The 18,324-nt window shown below is 46.2% G+C and overlaps 1 protein-coding gene across 4 annotated transcripts in view; it reads left to right on the top strand.

Annotated features, from left to right (window-relative positions):
* The window catches only part of SH2D3C (SH2 domain containing 3C), a 73,125-nt gene extending 66,178 nt beyond the window's left edge, over window positions 1-6,947 (top strand). For all 4 annotated transcript variants that reach the window (XM_083721665.1, XM_083721666.1, XM_083721667.1 and 1 more), the window contains 5 exons: window positions 1,173-1,288; window positions 1,652-1,823; window positions 2,484-2,595; window positions 4,344-4,550; window positions 5,569-6,947. In XM_083721665.1, the coding sequence (XP_083577791.1) occupies window positions 1,173-1,288; window positions 1,652-1,823; window positions 2,484-2,595; window positions 4,344-4,550; window positions 5,569-5,744 (783 nt within the window). In that variant the 3' untranslated portion in view covers window positions 5,745-6,947. The remainder of the gene's footprint in view (window positions 1-1,172; window positions 1,289-1,651; window positions 1,824-2,483; window positions 2,596-4,343; window positions 4,551-5,568) is intronic.
* The last annotated feature ends 11,377 nt before the right edge of the window (window positions 6,948-18,324 follow it).

The following is an 18,324-nucleotide window of genomic DNA, read 5'->3' as shown; positions in this document are numbered from 1 at the left end:
ACCTTCAAAGGTAGCCCCAGACAGAGTGCATTGCATTTGGACACTGGGAATTCTGTTTGGGTGATCAGCTCTGGGCTGACCTGCACATTCAGAGAAAGCACATGTAGGTTGGTCACCAGCCTTATATTCCACATTGACTTGATGTGACAATATGCCTGGGACCTTGTAGGAAATTAAAGTGGTGACCACCTGGAGCCAAAAGGAGGATTACCTCCACTGGACAATCCTGCTGGGAAGGGGTACTGGCATAGAAGGGGGGTCGCCTGGTGGTGGTTGGGGCACTAACTTATGAGAGGGCATACCAGAGAGCACCATGCCAAGGGCCTCCAGGGGCTTGTGCCCCGAACCCCAATTTTCCCTGGCCCTCTGTAATTCAATCACAGGTTCATGGAAAATTAATGGCTGCTAATTTATTTTAAGTCTCATTACACAGGATGGCACGCTCTGGGCTTTAAGTGTTTGCACTGTGATGCCCGTCTCTCTTGTCAGCGCCAAGTGTTTATTCACTTGCTTGGCAAGCAGACCTACCAAAATTGTCCCAGGAGTAAGGCTGTCCTTGGCTGGTCCAGAACAGACGCTTATCTGTTCTTCCCAGGCTGAAGCCGACAGCCTGTCACCAGAGAATTTTGCTGAGCCCGTCCCCAGATGTTTTGCACAGCAGCTGAAGCTGCCAGAGTGAGGGAACCTGCAGGAGGACAGCCTTTCTCCATCTTGCCTTCCTCCTGCTCAGAGACACCCCTTGCTCCAGAGGACACAGACCCAGCTCTGTGACCTGTTTAATTATTGCCTGTTATACAGGCATGAAGGACTCTGGGAAAGGGAAAAACCAGCACTGTCCAAGCCATTCTGTATGCTCAACACAGCTAGTGCGAGAAATTTTGAAGGGGAGGGTCAAGGCTCTGCATTAGGCCCACTGCTGCAGCTTTTTTACAAAATTATTTTTAGTTCGTGCAGAAATGCAGAAAAGTGGGATATAAAGCTGAAATAGCATCAGTTAAGAACAGTGATTTGTGGCTGCAGATATTCTAACAAATAACAATTGTTTCTTCAGTGACTTTTTTAGTAACTAAAAATATCATCATCATCATTATCATCATCAGTCCTTTGCATTGTGAAGATTCCCTTCTGCATCCAAGGATGGAAATCAAACCACTTTCCCCTCTTTGTCGCAGGTTGCTAGGATACTGGGCGTTACCAAGGAGATGCAGAGGCTCATGGGAGTGAGCTCAGGGATGGAGCTACTCACCCTGCCCCACGGACATCAACTTCGGCTTGATTTGTTGGAAAGGTAGAGTTCGAGGGGCAGGCAAACAAAAGAGATGCTTTGGGCTGGGTGGGCAGGTCCCTCGTTGCTAAGCACAGTCCTGCAATGTCTGTCTCTCCTGCAGAGATAAGGGCTGCTGCCTTTTAGGCAGCACTGTGGAGATTCAAGGGCAAGAAATGTGAAACTAGGTGCAGAGTTTAGCATTCTGGCACTCTGAGCTTTTGCTTTTTTTAAAAATCTAGCCCTTAAGAAACCCATTGCCCAAAGGTTCTGAATACCCAAGTTGCTGGCTGGGGAAGTAGAAATCTGGAAACACTTCTTCTGCACCCCTTTCTTTGTTTCCAGCTGGCTTCCTCACTTTCTTCCTTCCCTCTTCTCCTTCCTTAGGTTCCATACCATGACCATAATGATTGCTGTAGATATTCTAGGCTGCACAGGAAGCATGGAAGAGAGGGCCTCCCTTCTTCACAAGACCATCCAGCTGGCTGCTGAGCTGAAGAGTACCATGGGCAACATGTTCAGTTTTGCTGCTGTGATGGATGCCCTTGAAATGACCCAGGTACTTGTGTGAGCACAAGCAAGTGGCCTTTTTTTTGGCCACTGCCCTGCCCCTACCCACAGCTTGCATTTTTGCTGATCTCTGGAATCCCCTGCAGACCATCAGCAAATTGGGCTACCAGCATCCTTGTAGAAGGAGTTTGGGCTTTGGATACTACCAGAAGCTCCATTAAACAGGTGTGCAAGACACCCTCACTGGCTTTTTGAGTGCTTCCATAGTCAGGCCTGAAGAACTGAAGCAGGACAGATGTGCAGTTTTGGCTCAGCATGAGCCTCAGGCAGAAATTGCAGTGGATGTGCAAAGAAATAAAGAAAGTGGAGTTTCCAGGCTGTTACGCTTATTTGCGTTTCCGGATGATATCCAAAGCCCCTTTGAGAAACCATGAGAAGGAGCCCAAGGGAACCAGAGAGACACCCCAAATCACCACAAATCATCCCAGCAAACCTCTCAGTACAGGAGCTTTGTGAGCCAGGCCAGGTTTTATCAGTATCCCTTCCAGGCATAGGTTGCTCACCTGCAGCCCCCACAATGTGTTTTGTGCTTTTATGTTGTGAGCTGCCCCATGATCTTTGGGTGAAAGGAGGTATACAAATTTAATAAATAAATAGCTCTGCTTCAGTGCCCCTCCCCTTATGTTTCCCTTTCCCCCTTGGCTTTCAGATCTCACGTCTGGAGCAGACCTGGATGGTTCTACGCCAGCGTCACACGGAGGGAGCTATTCTCTATGAGAAGAAGCTGAAGCCTTTCCTTAAAAGCCTGAACGAAGGCAAAGGTAAGCCTTGGAAGTAAGGTAGCCAAACCCCATCTTGGTGAGCCTGCCCTCAGGTTTCACTCCCTTTTAGGTTACGCAGAGTCTGCTGTTCTGCTGCATCATCTAGTTTCACATGTTGTGTTTGTTACTTAACAGACATGGCCGGCTCTATGATGAGGCAAAGTGAGGCAGCTGTCTCAGGCAGCAGTTGCTAAGGGGCGGGGAGTGGACTGAGCTGGGAGTACAATGCAGCCTGCCCCTGGAAGGCACAGTCCTTTCAGCAGTACTGGAGTAAGGTTCAACTACCAGTCCAGTTGGCTTCTGTATACGCCTTGGAGTAGAGTGCCATCATGTCTTTTGCCTCAGATAGCAAAATGAAAGAAATGCTTAAGTTTTGAAACTAATAATAATAATAATAATAGCTTTATTGTCAATGTACAACCTATGTACAATGAAATTAACCAAGCCTCCCTTCCCCCCCCACAAACACTCAATCTCATTGCACTCTGTGTGCTTGTCACACAACACACCAACCCTGAAAGTCAGTTGCACTATATTATTTTCCATTCAGCAGCCTAACAGCCCACGGATAGAAACTGTTTTTTAGCCTGTTGGTACAACTGATTATACTTCTATATCTCCTGCCCGAGGGTAGAAGATTAAAGAGGTGCTGGCCGGGGTGTGAATTGTCCCTGAGAATTCTTCTCATTCTCCTAAGGCAATGATCCCTTGTGATGTCATCTGGTGGGCTCATGGGACAGCCCATGATATCATGCGCTGTGTTCACCACCCTCTGTAGAGACTTTCTGTCCGTGGCTGTGATACAATATGAGAGGACACTTTCTATTGTGGACCGGTAGAAGGAGGTCATCAATTGTTGTTTAACATTGTTCTTTTGCAAGACCCTGCGAAAATGGAGTCTCTGTTGGGCCTTCTTAACCACCTGAGTTATATTGTTTTTCCAAGAGAGGTCTTCACTAGGCAAACTCCCAGGAATTTAAAGGAAGAGACTCTCTCCACACACCCCACACACCCGATATACAACAGAGCTAGTTCCCCTCTCTTCCTCCAAAAGTCCAACACCATCTCCTTTGTCTTGCTAATATTTAGGTGCAGGTTATTCTCTAGGCACCATGTAGAAACTAGGCTTGTATATTTATCTGTCTAGTGTTGTTTGTCTGAGCATTAGCAAATATTTCATAGAATTGTAGAATTGGAAGGGACCCCAAGGATCACCTATTCCAACCACCTGCAACGAAGAAATCTCAGCTAAAGGATCCATGACAGATGGCCAGCCAACCTCTGCCTAAAAACCTCCAGTGAAGGTTTTGCTTTTAATTCTGTGCTGTGGTCCAGGGTGCATAGCAAAGAACTTGCATGTGAGAGACATAGAACCATGGGAAGCTGCTTTATGCCAGGCCCATGTTGCCCAGCATTATCTGCTCTGATGAGCAGCAGCTTTCTAGAATCTAGACCATCATCACTATCCTCCTCTAAACCACTTTTACATTTTTCTTTAAGCATAGTGCCCAGAACTGGCCATAGTACTCCAGGTGAGGTCTGACTAATGCAGTACAATTTCTTTAATATTGCCAGGGAAGGGTTGGTGGGCATAGCCGGATTAGTATAGTGCAGACCAGGAACCTCAAACTTGTAAACAGAGTATTTCTGAAGGGCTGCAGCTAGTCAAAAGGAAATGGTGCAGGGCAAGATATGCAGTGACAGCTCAGCTCCTCATATAAATAAATCCTTTTGTTTTCTTCTTCCAGAAGGCCCCCCATTGTCCAACACCACCTTCCCACACATAGTGCCCCTCATCACACTTCTGGAACGGGACGCAGCAGTTCCCGAAAACCCCGAGCCCTGGGAAAACTTGGACAATGGTGTGGAAGTAGTCATGGCCCACCTGGAAGCGGCACGAATGGTGGCTCATCATGGCGGACTGTACCACACCAACGCAGAGATGAAGCTGCAGGGTAAGGAAGGCCATGTGGAACAAAGCTCAGCTAAGAACATGTTGGGAAGACAGAGCAGGGTGTGCCCCATGGCCTGTTCTGCACTCCCTAAACTAGCCTGCAGCCTTCAGGCATCCTGATGCCAATGTCGAACTAAGATTGATCTGCCTGTCAACTTGGCTTCTGCATGCGGAATGTAGCAGGGGACGGTGGCATCTTCTCCTTTGCCTTGAGTAGCAGTATGTTTGGGGTCCTCCTGGATCACCACTGTCAGTGCTGGAGTTAGGGTGGTACAGGCGGTTCCACCCTACAGGTGTCAAAAGGGGGTGCAAAACAACAACAATCATCCCCATATTTATATGGGTACCAACCAGAACGAAATGGTTGTCAAAATAAGAAATATTTGTGCCCTCAGACCCTTAAGCATTCCCATGTGGTTTCTCTCTTTGAATTAGAAATAATAATAATAATAATAATAATAATAATAATAATAATAATAATAACAATAATTTATTATTTATACCCCGCCCATCTGGCTGGGTTTCCCCAGCCACTTTGGGCGGCTTCCAACCAAGTATTAAAATACAGTAGTCCGTTAAACATTAAAAGCTTCCCTAAACAGGGCTGCCCTCAGATGTCTTCTAAAAGTCTGGTAGTTGTTCTTCTCTTTGACATCTGGTGGGAGGGCGTTCCACAGGACAGGTGCCACCACCGAGAAGGCCCTCTGCTTGGTCCCCTGTAACTTGGCTTCTCGCAGTGAGGGAACTGCCAGAAGGCCCTTGGCGCTGGACCTCAGTGTTCGGGCAGAAAGATGGGGGTGGAGACACTCCTTCAGGTATACTGGACTGAGGCCGTTTAGGGCTTTAAAGGTCAGCACCAACACTTTGAACTGTGCTTGGAAACGTACTGGGAGCCAATGCAGGTCTTTTAAGACCGGTTTTATGTGGTCTCCACAGCCACTCCCATAGAATCATAGGCTTTGTCTATCAAGGCATTATCCAACAGTTTCTCTACAAGCACGCTTGTTCTTTCATTACAGGCTTCCAGCCTCAGCCAGAGCTACTTGAGATCTTCAGCACAGAATTCCAGCTGCGCCTCCTGTGGGGCAGCCGAGGGGCCGAGAGCAGCCAGAGTGAGCGCTACGAGAAGTTCAACAAGGTTCTAACAGCATTGTCCCACAAACTGGAACCGGCAGTGCGATCTAGTGAGCTGTAGCCCAACAATGTGAGCTCTGGGCATGAACAGCAAGGGAAGAGCAGGGGGCAGAGAGCTGCTAGCACATTCCTCTCTACATCAGCCTTGGTAGGATGTTGCCATTGTGGGAAGTAAATCTCAGGCTGGGCATGGGGAAGCCCCGTGGTTAGTTTCTGCCCATAAAAACATCTTGAGAACAAAGTAGCCAAGCCAGAAGTTGGCTGTAGTAAAATGGGCCTTTTCCTGCATGAGTTACTGACAATCAACATACGATCTGTACTGGGCTGGCTTCTTCCTTTTAAAGGCTGGCAGTGACATGGCTCCTCTCACCTACCACAGGCGCCTTTTCAAGCAGTGTATGAAGGATGCTTTGCTCAGATTGGTTTAACAGCCAGAGTAAATAACATTTAAGGCCTATAGTGCGGTTCATGGTTGGTTCAAAAACTCATCAGTATGAGGTAGAACCTTGCATCAACTTGCACCTGGTCAAAACGGACCTTTACACCTCACAATTGCATTTGAGTCCAGAGCAGAAATCTGGTCCCCTTGCTACCTTGCTGTTGAAGTACAATCTAGACTGGCCAGTTTCTCGTCAGCTCTTTGTTTTGTCCTCCATCAAAATTAATGAAGGCAAAAAGGCTCCTGGAATATCCAGTCAGTGCTGACTCCCTATTTTGAATGTTCACAGATGTTCCTGGGTCCAGTAAGTTAAGCACGGGGTTTCTTCAAGGCCACAACTCCAGGTATTTAGCAAATAAGGGCCTTAGGGGTTTTTAATTACACATAATGAGGAAGACATGGCTGCTGCTGCTGATCATCATCCCGCCCACCACTCTCCAACATTTGGTAAAAGCAACTAGTGATACGTCCTTACATTCAGCATTCCTCATAATGTGTAGACAGACCCTCGCATATGCCTCTCTCCCCTGAAGCTTATAATATGCCTGAGTCCCCATTTCCACCTTTTAACATCTTAAAATTTTGTTTTATTTGGCTTTGCTTCAGGGTTTGTTTGTTTCGGGGCCTTTTTCTGCTTGTAAATAAAAAGATCCATGTTGGGAGTGTGAGTGTGTGTATGTGTGTATTTGTACTCAAAAGGGACATCTTGTAAATAATTACTTGCCTCTTTATTTTTTTTCTTGTAAATTAATGTACATATACCATGGAGTGTCTTCTCTTGATTTTTGCATACAATAAACTTTTATGCTTTTTTTCTTCAAGAAATGTTCTTTGGTAGATTTTTTCAAATTATTTTATTTCTTTATTGTTTTTAAATTGCACTTCTGTACTCAAGTGCCCATAAGCGACTTACACAGTAAAATATTAAAGACATTTAAAAAATAACAGCAACACACAAATGAGTATTTCTCATCTGACAATGTATTTAATTTGAACAAGTCCAACTAATCCTGCTTAAAAAATGAGTATAGCTAAGTCCGCTGACATATCTAACTACCCTCCCAATTAAAACCACACACCTGAGTAAATAGGAAATGTTTTGCCTGGTGCCTTAAAACACACACCTGTGTGGTGGTACCAGCTGTGCTTCCCTGGTGAGAGAGCGTTCCACAAAAGGGGAACCTGGACTGAAAAGGTGGTGCAGCATTTTGTATTAGGACCAAGTTCATAACACTGCTCAACCGCAATGTTCAGTTAGTGAACTTGGGCCAGTTGCTATTCTCTCAGCTTAACCTACTTCACGAGACCATTGTGTGGACAAGCAGATCTCTGCCACTCCATAAAGTCTGGAGGGAATAAGGTTAGAAATGCTCCCTGATATTTCTACATGTGCATTTGATCTCAAACCCTTGGTGAATTAGGGACTTTCCTTTCATGTGAAGACAGGCTCTGGTGGATTGAGTGGATGAGACCAAAAGTGTGTCCAACAGTCAAGAAAGTGGTTTCTGCATGTGCTGTAGAGGGAAGTGAGGGGCAAATGGGACTCATCAACCTGGGAAGGTAGCCCCTATGGGAGAGGGAGGAAAACTCTGATCCTAAGCCTCCCTTGTGGGATAGCTTCGGGAGAAGAAAAGCCTAAGGAGTAAACTCTACATAAATCTAGAGTGAAATCTGTAAGATAGTTGGATGGTGTCTTGTATGCCTCCTTCCAGCAACTCCTGCAGCCAAGCTGGTGCCAAACATTGCTCTGCTTTCCTTTGGACCACATCAGTGAGGCCAAGGGGGTAGTCTTGTCGTATCGACAGCCCACGGCCTCCATATATATGGCCCAGGCTTGCACCATAGGGAGGTTATTTTGGTGCTGCTAACAGCAGTTTCACCACCCCCAGAAGAGAGGGGATTTTTTAACCTCAGCACTGCAATTCAAATTATTGGCCAAATTGGTGGCAGTGTTTTCTTAGTCCCCCCCCCCGCCCCCCCAATAGTTTTCAAACGCAGGTTTTTGAGATTTTTTAAAAAAAATTTTAGGATGGAAATTTAAAAGAGGAACGATTTTCCAGATTGTCCATTCTGATACAAATTTTATGCAGTGTAATAGGAGGCTTAAAATAGTGTTGGACATGAAGTAACAGAATGTATTGAGCTAAGATATGAAAACAGAAGAACAAAATAGCAATATTAGTTTTTGTACAAAATATTTTCCCAGAAGCATCTGTGATTTTGGAAGGTGACTTTAATGCCAGGCTATACTGGCTGTTTGCCGTAATAAATATTGATTGATTGATTGATTCCAGACTGGGCCCCAATGATTAAGTGATTTATAAACATTTTGGTGACTGTCTCATCTATAAATGGTAAACAGATTTGGTGATATTGAATGTGGGAGGGGGGAGCATTGAGGGAGATAAATATGGTGAATTCACATATACATCAGGCATGGGGGCATCAACAATCGACCACATAATGGTATCTCATAATCTATTAAATCTGGTGCCAAGTTTTAAGAAGGCTGTAAGTACTGAAAGTGATCACTTTCCTTTAATTGTAATCTTAAACCTTAAGGTGCAAGGTTTATATGTTGACTGTGAACCAGGGTCAAGATTGGCTGATTTAAGATTTGCTTGTGTCAATGGGACTGCTAAATAAGAGCAGGCCTCATTCCACCTGGTATACTTGGAAATCTGCCTCATTTTAAGAGACTCCCTGCTATCTGTAAGATCACCAGAATATGTTTTACATTCCTATCAGAACCTAATTACATATCTGCAAAATTCTTATGTAATAACCACTAAACACCCCCACCCCCACATGTCTAAACCTTAGTTTGACAAAGGGTGTTTAGATATGAAGAAAAATCTTGTTGGGAAAGCTAGATATGTCATCTTTACCTATGTAATGGTTGTCCCTAAAGAAGGAATATGAAAATTAAATTAAGGAAAAAAGAAACAGGCGTTGAGATTGTTAACGGAGAAATCCGAGGGCTCCCTTGGACAAAAAAACAAGGATACCAGCCAGGAATACCAGAGAAACAGCAGCCAGTAGGCTTGGTCTTTATTGAAGACTGTCGTGACAGGACTCCCACCTGCCACTAGGTGAAACAAAATGGAAGCCCAGAACAAAAGAAGACCCCAAAATTTATTAGTTACTAATCCCCCAATCTACACCCCTAGAACTACATCACAACTACATCACTGACACATCACAAAAAGGAGGGGTTGAGGGAGGAGTTGTGGAGGCAACCTGGTTCCTCCTTTCCCCCTCCCCATGAGTCATTTCCAGAAGACAAAGGGGAGTTTGCAGTTTCCTGCCCCCAGAGGGAAGAGCTGATCATTGTCCTTTGTTCCAGTCCGTGTTGAATCCACTCCCATATGCAAGTTCTTTGTGACCTTGATGGTCTTCTGTCTAGGACCATCAGGGTTGGCATAGCAACTGGGCAGGGCTCCTGTGTATGTGCTGGTATGCTCAAGAGATTATGGCTGCCCTGTATCAAACCTTCCCCATTTTGTAGTCCTTCCTCCATGGAGTAAAATAAAAGTGGAACAGTGCAGATCCGATGTATGGTTGATTTTCTATGAATTTATAACAGAAGCATAGCGTATGTCGTGTATGAGTGTGTCAGAGTTTGTACAAACTGAATGATTGGGGGGCGGGTTTCCTGCGACAAGATTGAACTGGCAGAAGTTAATTGCTGCATCATAGACTCATGACTCAGCTACTTTCTGGAAAACAGATCCAGAGGTTGACAAAGTAGCACACATGGATTAGATTCCCATATCCCTGTGAAGTCTTGGGAATTGTTGTTGTTTAGTCGTGTCCGACTCTTTGTGACCCCCTGGACCAGAGCACGCCAGGCACTTCTGTCTTCCACTGCCTGCCGCAGTTTGGTCAAACTCATGCTGGTAGCTTCGAGAACACTGTCCAACCATCTCATCCTCTGTCGTCCCCTTCTCCTTGCGCCCTCCATCTTTCCCAACATCAGGGTCTTTTCCAGGGAGTCTTCTCTTCTCATGAGGTGGCCAAAGTCTTGGAGCCTCAGCTTCAGGATCTGTCCTTCCAGTGAGCACTCAGAGCTGATTTCCTTCAGAATGGAGAAGTTTGATCTTCTTGCAGTCCATGGGACTCTCAAAAGCCTCCTTCAGCACCATAATTCAAAAGCATCAATTCTTCGGCGATCAGCCTTCTTTATGGTCCAGCTCTCACTTCCATACATCACTACTGGGAAAACCATAGCTTTAACTATACGGACCTTTGTTGGCAAGTAATCTTGGGAATTACTTTATATGAAAAACATCAGAAACAAAAGCAATTATTGTAGCAACAGTAGAAATACAAAAACAGTACATATAAAATCAGTTAAAATTCTGGGAAATATATACCGGTATATATATTTAAATGTCTAAAATGTGTCTCTCCGGGCAACCCAGTCACGTGGCAGCTTATAAATAATAGTAATTTTTATTAAGCCTACATTTTATTAAGCCATCTTTGGAGAAGGACCTCTGGTGCCAGACTTAACAAACAGGTAGGCTTTTTTGAAAAAGAAACGGAAAAAACCTAATGTTTTCAATGAATATACCCCCTCCACAGACACTTCTGTGATGAAGGCATTAAAATATCCTGTTCCTCTTCAATAAAAGAGAAAAAAGGAAACCAGATTGTATCAAAGGTATCTTTTTTGGAGGTTGCCAATGGTATGTGAGGCGTACTGATACAGCAGGCATGTCCAGCTTCAAGTAGCCTGTGATCTACGATCCAATATCAAAAACAGGCAGTGATCTACCACCCAGGGATGGGTGCAGGGTGGGTGGGTGGGCGCTGGCTACTTCCCCCGAAGGGGCAAGGATGGGTGCAGGGTGGGCGGCACAGATGGGTGCAATTCCACTAAATAATTGGTCCATTGTAGCGGGAGGGCTGGGGGGCAACTTGACCACGCAAAAATTAAGGCAATTTTGCCAGCAGGAATGGGCCCTTTATGACTTCAGTGAACTTGTTGTTTGGCCTGAATTTGGAATGATAGATCGCGGCATTATTTTGAAATTGTTGGAGTTCCTTAGGAACACTGAGAAATGGGGTGAACATGACTATGGAGAATTGTTTCATGATTTAATGTTGAAGCCTGATTTGACAAAGCCTTGTTAAGTTTCAGTCAGTCTTAGAAAAGGCTCCTCTGCCCCCGCCCCCGGTACTTTCTGATCCTGAAGAATATGACCCTCCCCCTTATGTGTCTCACCCCAGTCCTGTCCCTCTTGATGGCACTCTTGTTCAGCCTGACCTGGCGCCATCCCCAATTCAAGATGCACCCTCAGGCAGAGCGTCCCCATATCAGACTCGCTCATTGGTTTGGTCTCAGCATCCTGAGGACCCTGGGAGGGGGGGAAGGACAACCCAACAGGGATCCTTTGGGTGTCCCCTGGACAAGCTGAGGGAATTTGGTGCTGCAGGTGGAGAAACCAAGCCAGGGGAGGCCAATGAGGCTGAAATCTTCCTGTTGGATTGTGGTATAGAGGATTTGAGCAGAGGCCTTGCTAATCTGGCTCGCATCCACATGGGTGGGCACCCCCCCTCACCATTCCATCTGCAAAGGAGGAGCACAGCTCACCTTGAGCACTGCCTCTAATGGATATTCTAACTTTTAAGCTTCAAGCCAGGGCAAGAGGCAGCAACAGCAGTTCCCACCTCTCTGCTGCAGACTGACACCAGGGCATCAGGGCACACTTGCTGCAAGAGGGGCCTAACTTGTAGGCAGGCAGGCAATTCTTAGAGACACTCATTCAGGGGCCTGCATCTCTGCCGGGTGCTGGTGGTGCAGCAGCAGCAGCAGCCTGGCCTTAGCAGAGTCTCATTTGGTAAAGTTGCATAGGCTGTCCCCACCAAAGGCTGTCCCGCTGACCAGTGTCTCTCTGCCTGGACACCATGGCTAGCTTGTAGGGTATCTGCCTGGCCTTTTAAACAGCCCCTGAATGAGGAGCTCACAATGCCTCCCTTAGCTACTCACTGAGGTCAGAGCCTGTTCTGCTGACCAGCATCCACCTCTCTGCCTGGACACCAGAGCACAGCTAGGTCAGGGAGGGAGCCAGCCAGCCTTTATAGACAGGTGAGAAAGGGGCTCCTTCTATAGGAGGGAAAGGCAGACCTTGTGATTTCTTCTTAGGATATGATACATTCTGCATTCTTGTACAATAGACATGGAGAGGGGTGCAGGTAACGTGAAGATGAGTAGCTGTTTGGAAGCTATCATTTTTATCTCCAGTTTAGTTTTAGGTGTGATTTTAGGAGGGCCACAGAGTCATAAGTTACTTCTAACTTCTTTATATTCTTGTGGCATCCAGGATAACTTGACATTTTTTATCTCGCTGGGGATGACAATTTTATAATCCCAGCAGTACTCAGGGGATAAACACTTTGGTTGGTTGGTTGAGGAGCTAATATTTGTTCAGGTTGCTTTTGTCATGCCACAGTGCCTCAAAGTTGTGTTCCTTGTCCTCCTTGATGCCTTTATAGCATTGGTGAGTGGGGTTCGGGACACACAGTTGGTGCCTCACAACACAGCCACTCTCTTCCTGGGCCACAACCTTCAACAGGAAGGAGTGATGAAAAGACCACCTATGCCCCAAGGCTCTTCAGCTCCATGTGCAGAGTCTCATAGTCCCTTGCTATATGTTAAAGACTGTGTGTGGCAGTATCATTTGCACCCACATGAATCTGAAGGAAGGGGTAGTGCTCAGTGGGCTTGATAACACTTGGCAACTTCTCCTCCACATCGTCAATCTTTGCACCTGGAAGACCCCTTCTGGCGCATCCTGTTTCCTCTGCACATTGCTGCCTCTGTTCCCCTCAGTTGGGAGACACCTATCACCACCACTTGTCTCCTCCTCCTCTGGGGAGGGCCAGGAATCGTTCTATGCGCTGTGCCTTCCCAAGCCTGCTTGGAGTGAGCTAGGGTCTGCACCTGCTGCTCTTGAGTCTTCCTTTCTTGTCCATTGGAGCTTATTTTGATATCGTGGGGATAAGTTACAAAGGCAGAAACCGTATGGTCTGAGACTTCCTATAACTTCCTCTCGGCTGGCCATCTCCAGAGTGCAATTCTCTTTCTCCAACATCATCTCCATGGAAGGTAGTAACAATCTCCAAAGGAAAATTCAGATGACCATGTTTAAAAATGTGTAGGGAGCCCATGAAGATGAATGGCCAACCAGGAAGGGTGAACTGATCACCCTTTTCTCATCCCTGGGCTGCTCTTCCACCTTTCATGATGACATTCTAATATTCTCCTAGCCCCTTCCTCACATTCCACAGGGTTACCATAGAGACAGCAGGAAACAGGTTTGCACCATCGCTATTCCGTTGCTCATTTCTTACCGGACATCGTTCAGTAAGTAGTGCAAGGTGTGCTCTCAGATTAGATAAATGTGGTTTTTGTGTCAGCATTCCTGTCAACATGGCAGGTAGGAAATTGTGCCATCTAGATGCTCTCCTGATCTGCTTCATTGTCCCATGAAGCAGAGAGAAGCCAGCTGAGAAGGTAAGGATTTATAGCCAGGGAATGGATGAAATCTTTGGACAACTTAGAGACGGTAACATACCGGTACATGCAAGTGGATGCTGTGATAGACAGCAAGAGAGAAGGGAAAAAGGCAGATTCTCTGAAAAAGCCACCCCAGTTAGTCAAGGTCCCAGTACCCCCCATGGGGCTTAGATAAGCCATGACTAAGGCCCATTCAATGGCCTTCAGTGGGACTTACTCTTGAATATATATTTCACTAGATGTGCCAATAAAGTCTGAGGCTCCTTCAAAATCACATATTTATTTTCAGTACTACTGTCCGTCTACATTGAGTTTTGTAGAACAATGTACATTGCATTGTCATTGCAAATGACAACATTTTGGAGGTCCCAGGTTGCAAATTGGTTAGATTGGTCTCAACTAGGGCCAGGGCCTTTTCAGTACTGGCCCTGACTTGGTGGAACGCTCTGTCACAAGAGACTAGGACCCTGCGGGACTTGACATCTTTCCACAGGGCTTGCAAGACAGAGCTGTTCCGCCTGGCCTTTGGTTTGGACTCAGTCTGACCCTTATGTTTCCCTCCCCTTATGGTCTTGATTTACTGCTACCTTTAAAATGAGGCTGAATTTTAAATTGCATTTTAACCTGTATTTTAAATTGTTTTTTTCTCCCCCCCCCATTATGTTTTTACTGTGATTTTATTGGTATTAGATGCCCTGAGCCCTGCTGAGCTCGGGGAGGGTGGAGTATAAATATAAATTATTATTATTAGCAGTAGTAGTAGTAGTAGTCCAAAGCAGCTTACGAACCAAGAGTTTATAGGGAGCAACAACACAAAACATCAGTTTGGGAGGAAAAGCTGTAGATAAATATGCAAATATCCATAAATGATCCACATTGATCCAGAACCAAAAGCAGTTTGGTTAGATTCCGCTCTGGTGTGAGAGCCTGAAATAGGAATTGTTCTTTAGATGATTGATGATCTGTGTTGCTGTTGTAACCCCTATCTCACCAAAGTCTAGAAACAGGTGAGCTTAACAGGTATAAGATTTAGCCGGTGCCTAAATCTTTAGCCAGGGTGGGCCTCTACCATCGTGGAACCTTAGCCCCTATTCCACAGGAACAGAGGATCCCCACTGTCCAGATTGGGAGCTCTGTCCCTTTGCCATCAGCCGCAAACAAGGAAATGTTTCTGGTCCTCCAGCAGGTAGAACCCCAAACCACTCTGGGACCTCCTCGTACAGAAGTGGTTGCAAACAGAAATGAACAAAATCCAGGCCTCTTTGCAGAGGATATAATTTTATGCACCTCTAACCCTATCACAGCAGGCAAAATACTATGTACAGAGTTGGAACAGTTCTCCAGGGTCTCAGGATTGCAAGATACTTTTAAGAAAGCAGAGGTAATGCTTTTTCATACACCACCCCATTCATATGCAGTAGACCTTTACAGCAATGTTGAAGATTCCAATAGCTAGGAAAAGTTTTAGATATCTGGGGGTGCAAATTACCCAAAACGTGAACAAACAAATTGTATCAGTTTAATTATAGTACAGTTTGGAAAGCTCTAAATATGGATATAAAACATTGGAATAAATGAAGACTCTCCATTATAGACAAACTAGTTGCATTGAAAACAATAATTGTACCTCCAGACTTGGGTGAATGCCTGAGATGGAGGAAGACCCTGGAACCTATCCCTAAAGGAATCCAACAAAGCCCACCCACCCATGGGAAGCAAGATAGGGGAGACCTGGCCATAAAAGGGATAGGCATACTTAACCCCCCAAAAGAGAACCCCCTAAGAAAAAAGGAAAGCCCCCAAAAGAAACCCCAAAAGTGGAGAAAGGGGGCATCTGAGGCATCCAAGGGAACAAAATAACCCTGGAGGAAAGGCCTAAAAAACACTCTAAAAGCTTCTTTTGGCTGATGCCCCCTCCCTGCTGAAGCCAGCAGCCCAATTTGGGCAGAGGCTGGCACCCCTCTCCCTGCTCACCCATGTGGATTAACCCAGCTGTTAGCAGGACCATCTGGCTCGCATCCACATGGGTGGGCACCCCCCCCTCACCATTCTCTCATCTGCAAAGGAGGAGCAGGAGAAGCAGAGCTCACCTTGAGCATTGCCTCTAATGGATATTCTAACTTTTAAGCTTCAAGCCAGGGCAAGAGGCAGCAACAGCAGTTCCCACCTCTCCGCTGCAGACTGACACCAGGGCATCAGGGCACACTTGCTGCAAGAGGGGGCCTAACTTGTAGGCAGGCAGGCAATTCTTAGAGACACTCATTCAGGGGCCTGAATCTCTGCCTGGTGCTGGTGGTGCAGCAGCAGCAGCAGCCTGGCCTTAGGAGAGTCTCATTCAGTAAAGTTGCATAGGCTGTCCCCACCAAAGGCTGTCCCGCTGACCAGCGTCTCTCTGCCTGGACACCATGGCTAGCTTGTAGGGTGCCTGCCTGGCCTTTTAAACAGCCCCTGAATGAGGAGCTCACAATGCCTCCCTTAGCTACTCACTGAGGTCACAGAGCCTGTTCTGCTGACCAGCATCCACCTCTCTGCCTGGACACCAGAGCACAGCTAGGTCAGGGAGGGAGCCAGCCAGCCTTTATAGACAGGTGAGAAAGGAGGGGAAGGCAGCCCAGTGTGTAGCCTCTCTTGCAGACCTTGTGATTTCTTCTTAGGATATGATACATTCTGCATTCTTGTACAATAGACATGGAGAGCGGTGCAGGTAACGTGAAGATGAGTAGCTGTTTGGAAGCTATCATTTTTATTTCCAGTTTAGTTTTACTCCTATGAAGGCTAATGCTGTGTAGTGTCCAGGCATGTCCAACTTCAAGTAGCCTGTGATCTATGATCACAGCTGTCCCTCTCCTCCCCCAACCCCCAAACCAGTGTGCAATCTCTCCCCCCCCCCATCAAAGAGAGCCTTGCAGCTGATGTGGATCCCGAGGTTGCAGAGAAAGACCCTGAGATTGACCAGAAACAACCCCGCGGTCAACTGGGGGCTTGCGATCGATGTGTTGTACATGCAATGTTCCAGATATTATTAACCCAACCTCTGTTGGTATATTAGAGGTTTCCTTCCATCGCTGGGCAATAACTAACTGTTGTGAACAGGAAGGAAATTAATTCTTTAGATTTAAGGGTGGAGTTTGGGGTCAAATCTAGGGATAAGAAAGCAAGTGCCAAATCAGGAAGGATATATTGTTGGCAATTTTGGAGGTCAGATTAAAAGCTTTTTGCCAAAAGGCGTTGACCACTTTCACGTTTCTGGGAGCGTACTGTGGCCCCGTTTCATTATCTGAAATTGGCAAGTTCACCTCTGGACTTAAATTGGGCAAAGCCCCCAGGTAGTAATTACACACCCGCACCCGCCCCTCAAATTACTAAAGTCAAACTTGGAATGGTGGGCACCAGTTTTTGCTGTCCTGTTCACATGTATTGATCATACTACATGTGCTCCACCAGACTGGGGGCTTGCAATCATTATCCCAATTTACAAAAAAGGGAATTCTAGACCAATCAGTCTCTTAAGTATCATTAGTAAGTTGTATGCTAGCCATCTTTTAGAGAAACTTTCTACAGTAGTTAGATGGAGGAAGAAAATTTCCTGGAGGAAGAGCAAGCATGTTTTAGGTCTAGGTGCTCATCCATTGACCAGGGACTGGTTTTACAGCATCAGAAAAATATTCTCCTGCTGGTGGGGCACTTTACACAGCTTTTATAAACTTCCAAGTCTGCTTTTGACATGATAGCAAGAAACAGACTACGGGAGCTGATCTGCAACACCTGTGCCATGTTTGTCTTTTTGCTGCAGAACACGCAAAAGTACATCTGTAGCAAGCGCAGAGAATGGAGAGCAGCTCCAAGCAAAGATGCAGCTTCTCAATGGAGCTGAGCGGACTGTGGAGGAACGGTAGCACAGACAGGTGGGGAGCCCCTGGGCATAGCAGTCAACCTTCCCCTTTTTTGCGGGAAATTCCCTTATTCCAGCACCACTTCCCGCTGCTATCCCGGATTGTTAGATATCCGGTAGACTGTCCCCGGGACAGGTGAGGCTGCTGAGCCCTTATTTTCAAATCTGAAAGTTGACAGCTATGCCCCTGGGGAGGAGAAAGATTGCACAGGGGAGGAAGGTGAGTCTCAGAAGCAGGACAGCCGTGAGCTGCAAATCGCTTCCACACGTGGGACACCAATTCTGGCCCAAAGGAGCAAGGACAGCAACTGCCAACCTCAGAAGACACCAAGGGGACAATGAAAGGCACAGTGCACAGAAGGATCCCTGCCACCCCACAGAGGACAAAGGGGGGGGGGCAATCCTGCTTAAAAACCTTTGAAAGCCACTACCAGTCAGAGGACCAATGGCCCGACTTTGTATAAGGCCTTTTGTATGAAGCACTGTTTCCTTTTTTATTCTTTTAAAAAAATATTGAGTTTTCCAGTTACACTTCCCACTTCATACATTTTTTTTCCTTTCATTATTCCCATACACACTTCCCAACTTATCCCTTAACGGCATTCTAGGTTTCAAAATTAAACATTATCCCAAAAATCCCCACCCGTCAATAAAGCGCCGTTTTTCCCCTCAGCGCCTTTCCCGCCTAAACCTTGCCTTGAGGTAAGCTCTCCCATCCTAACCAACAGCCACCCAAGCCCCGCCCACCCACCAGGCCCCGCCCCTTCCGCAGCGTCAGAAGCGAA

The sequence above is a fragment of the Podarcis gaigeae genome (assembly GCF_964106915.1).
Source record: "Podarcis gaigeae genome assembly, chromosome: Z".
In the NCBI taxonomy this organism is placed as follows: domain Eukaryota; kingdom Metazoa; phylum Chordata; class Lepidosauria; order Squamata; family Lacertidae; genus Podarcis; species Podarcis gaigeae.
The sequence above is the reverse complement of the archived record's forward strand: the minus strand, read 5'-3'. Positions and strand labels throughout refer to the sequence as shown.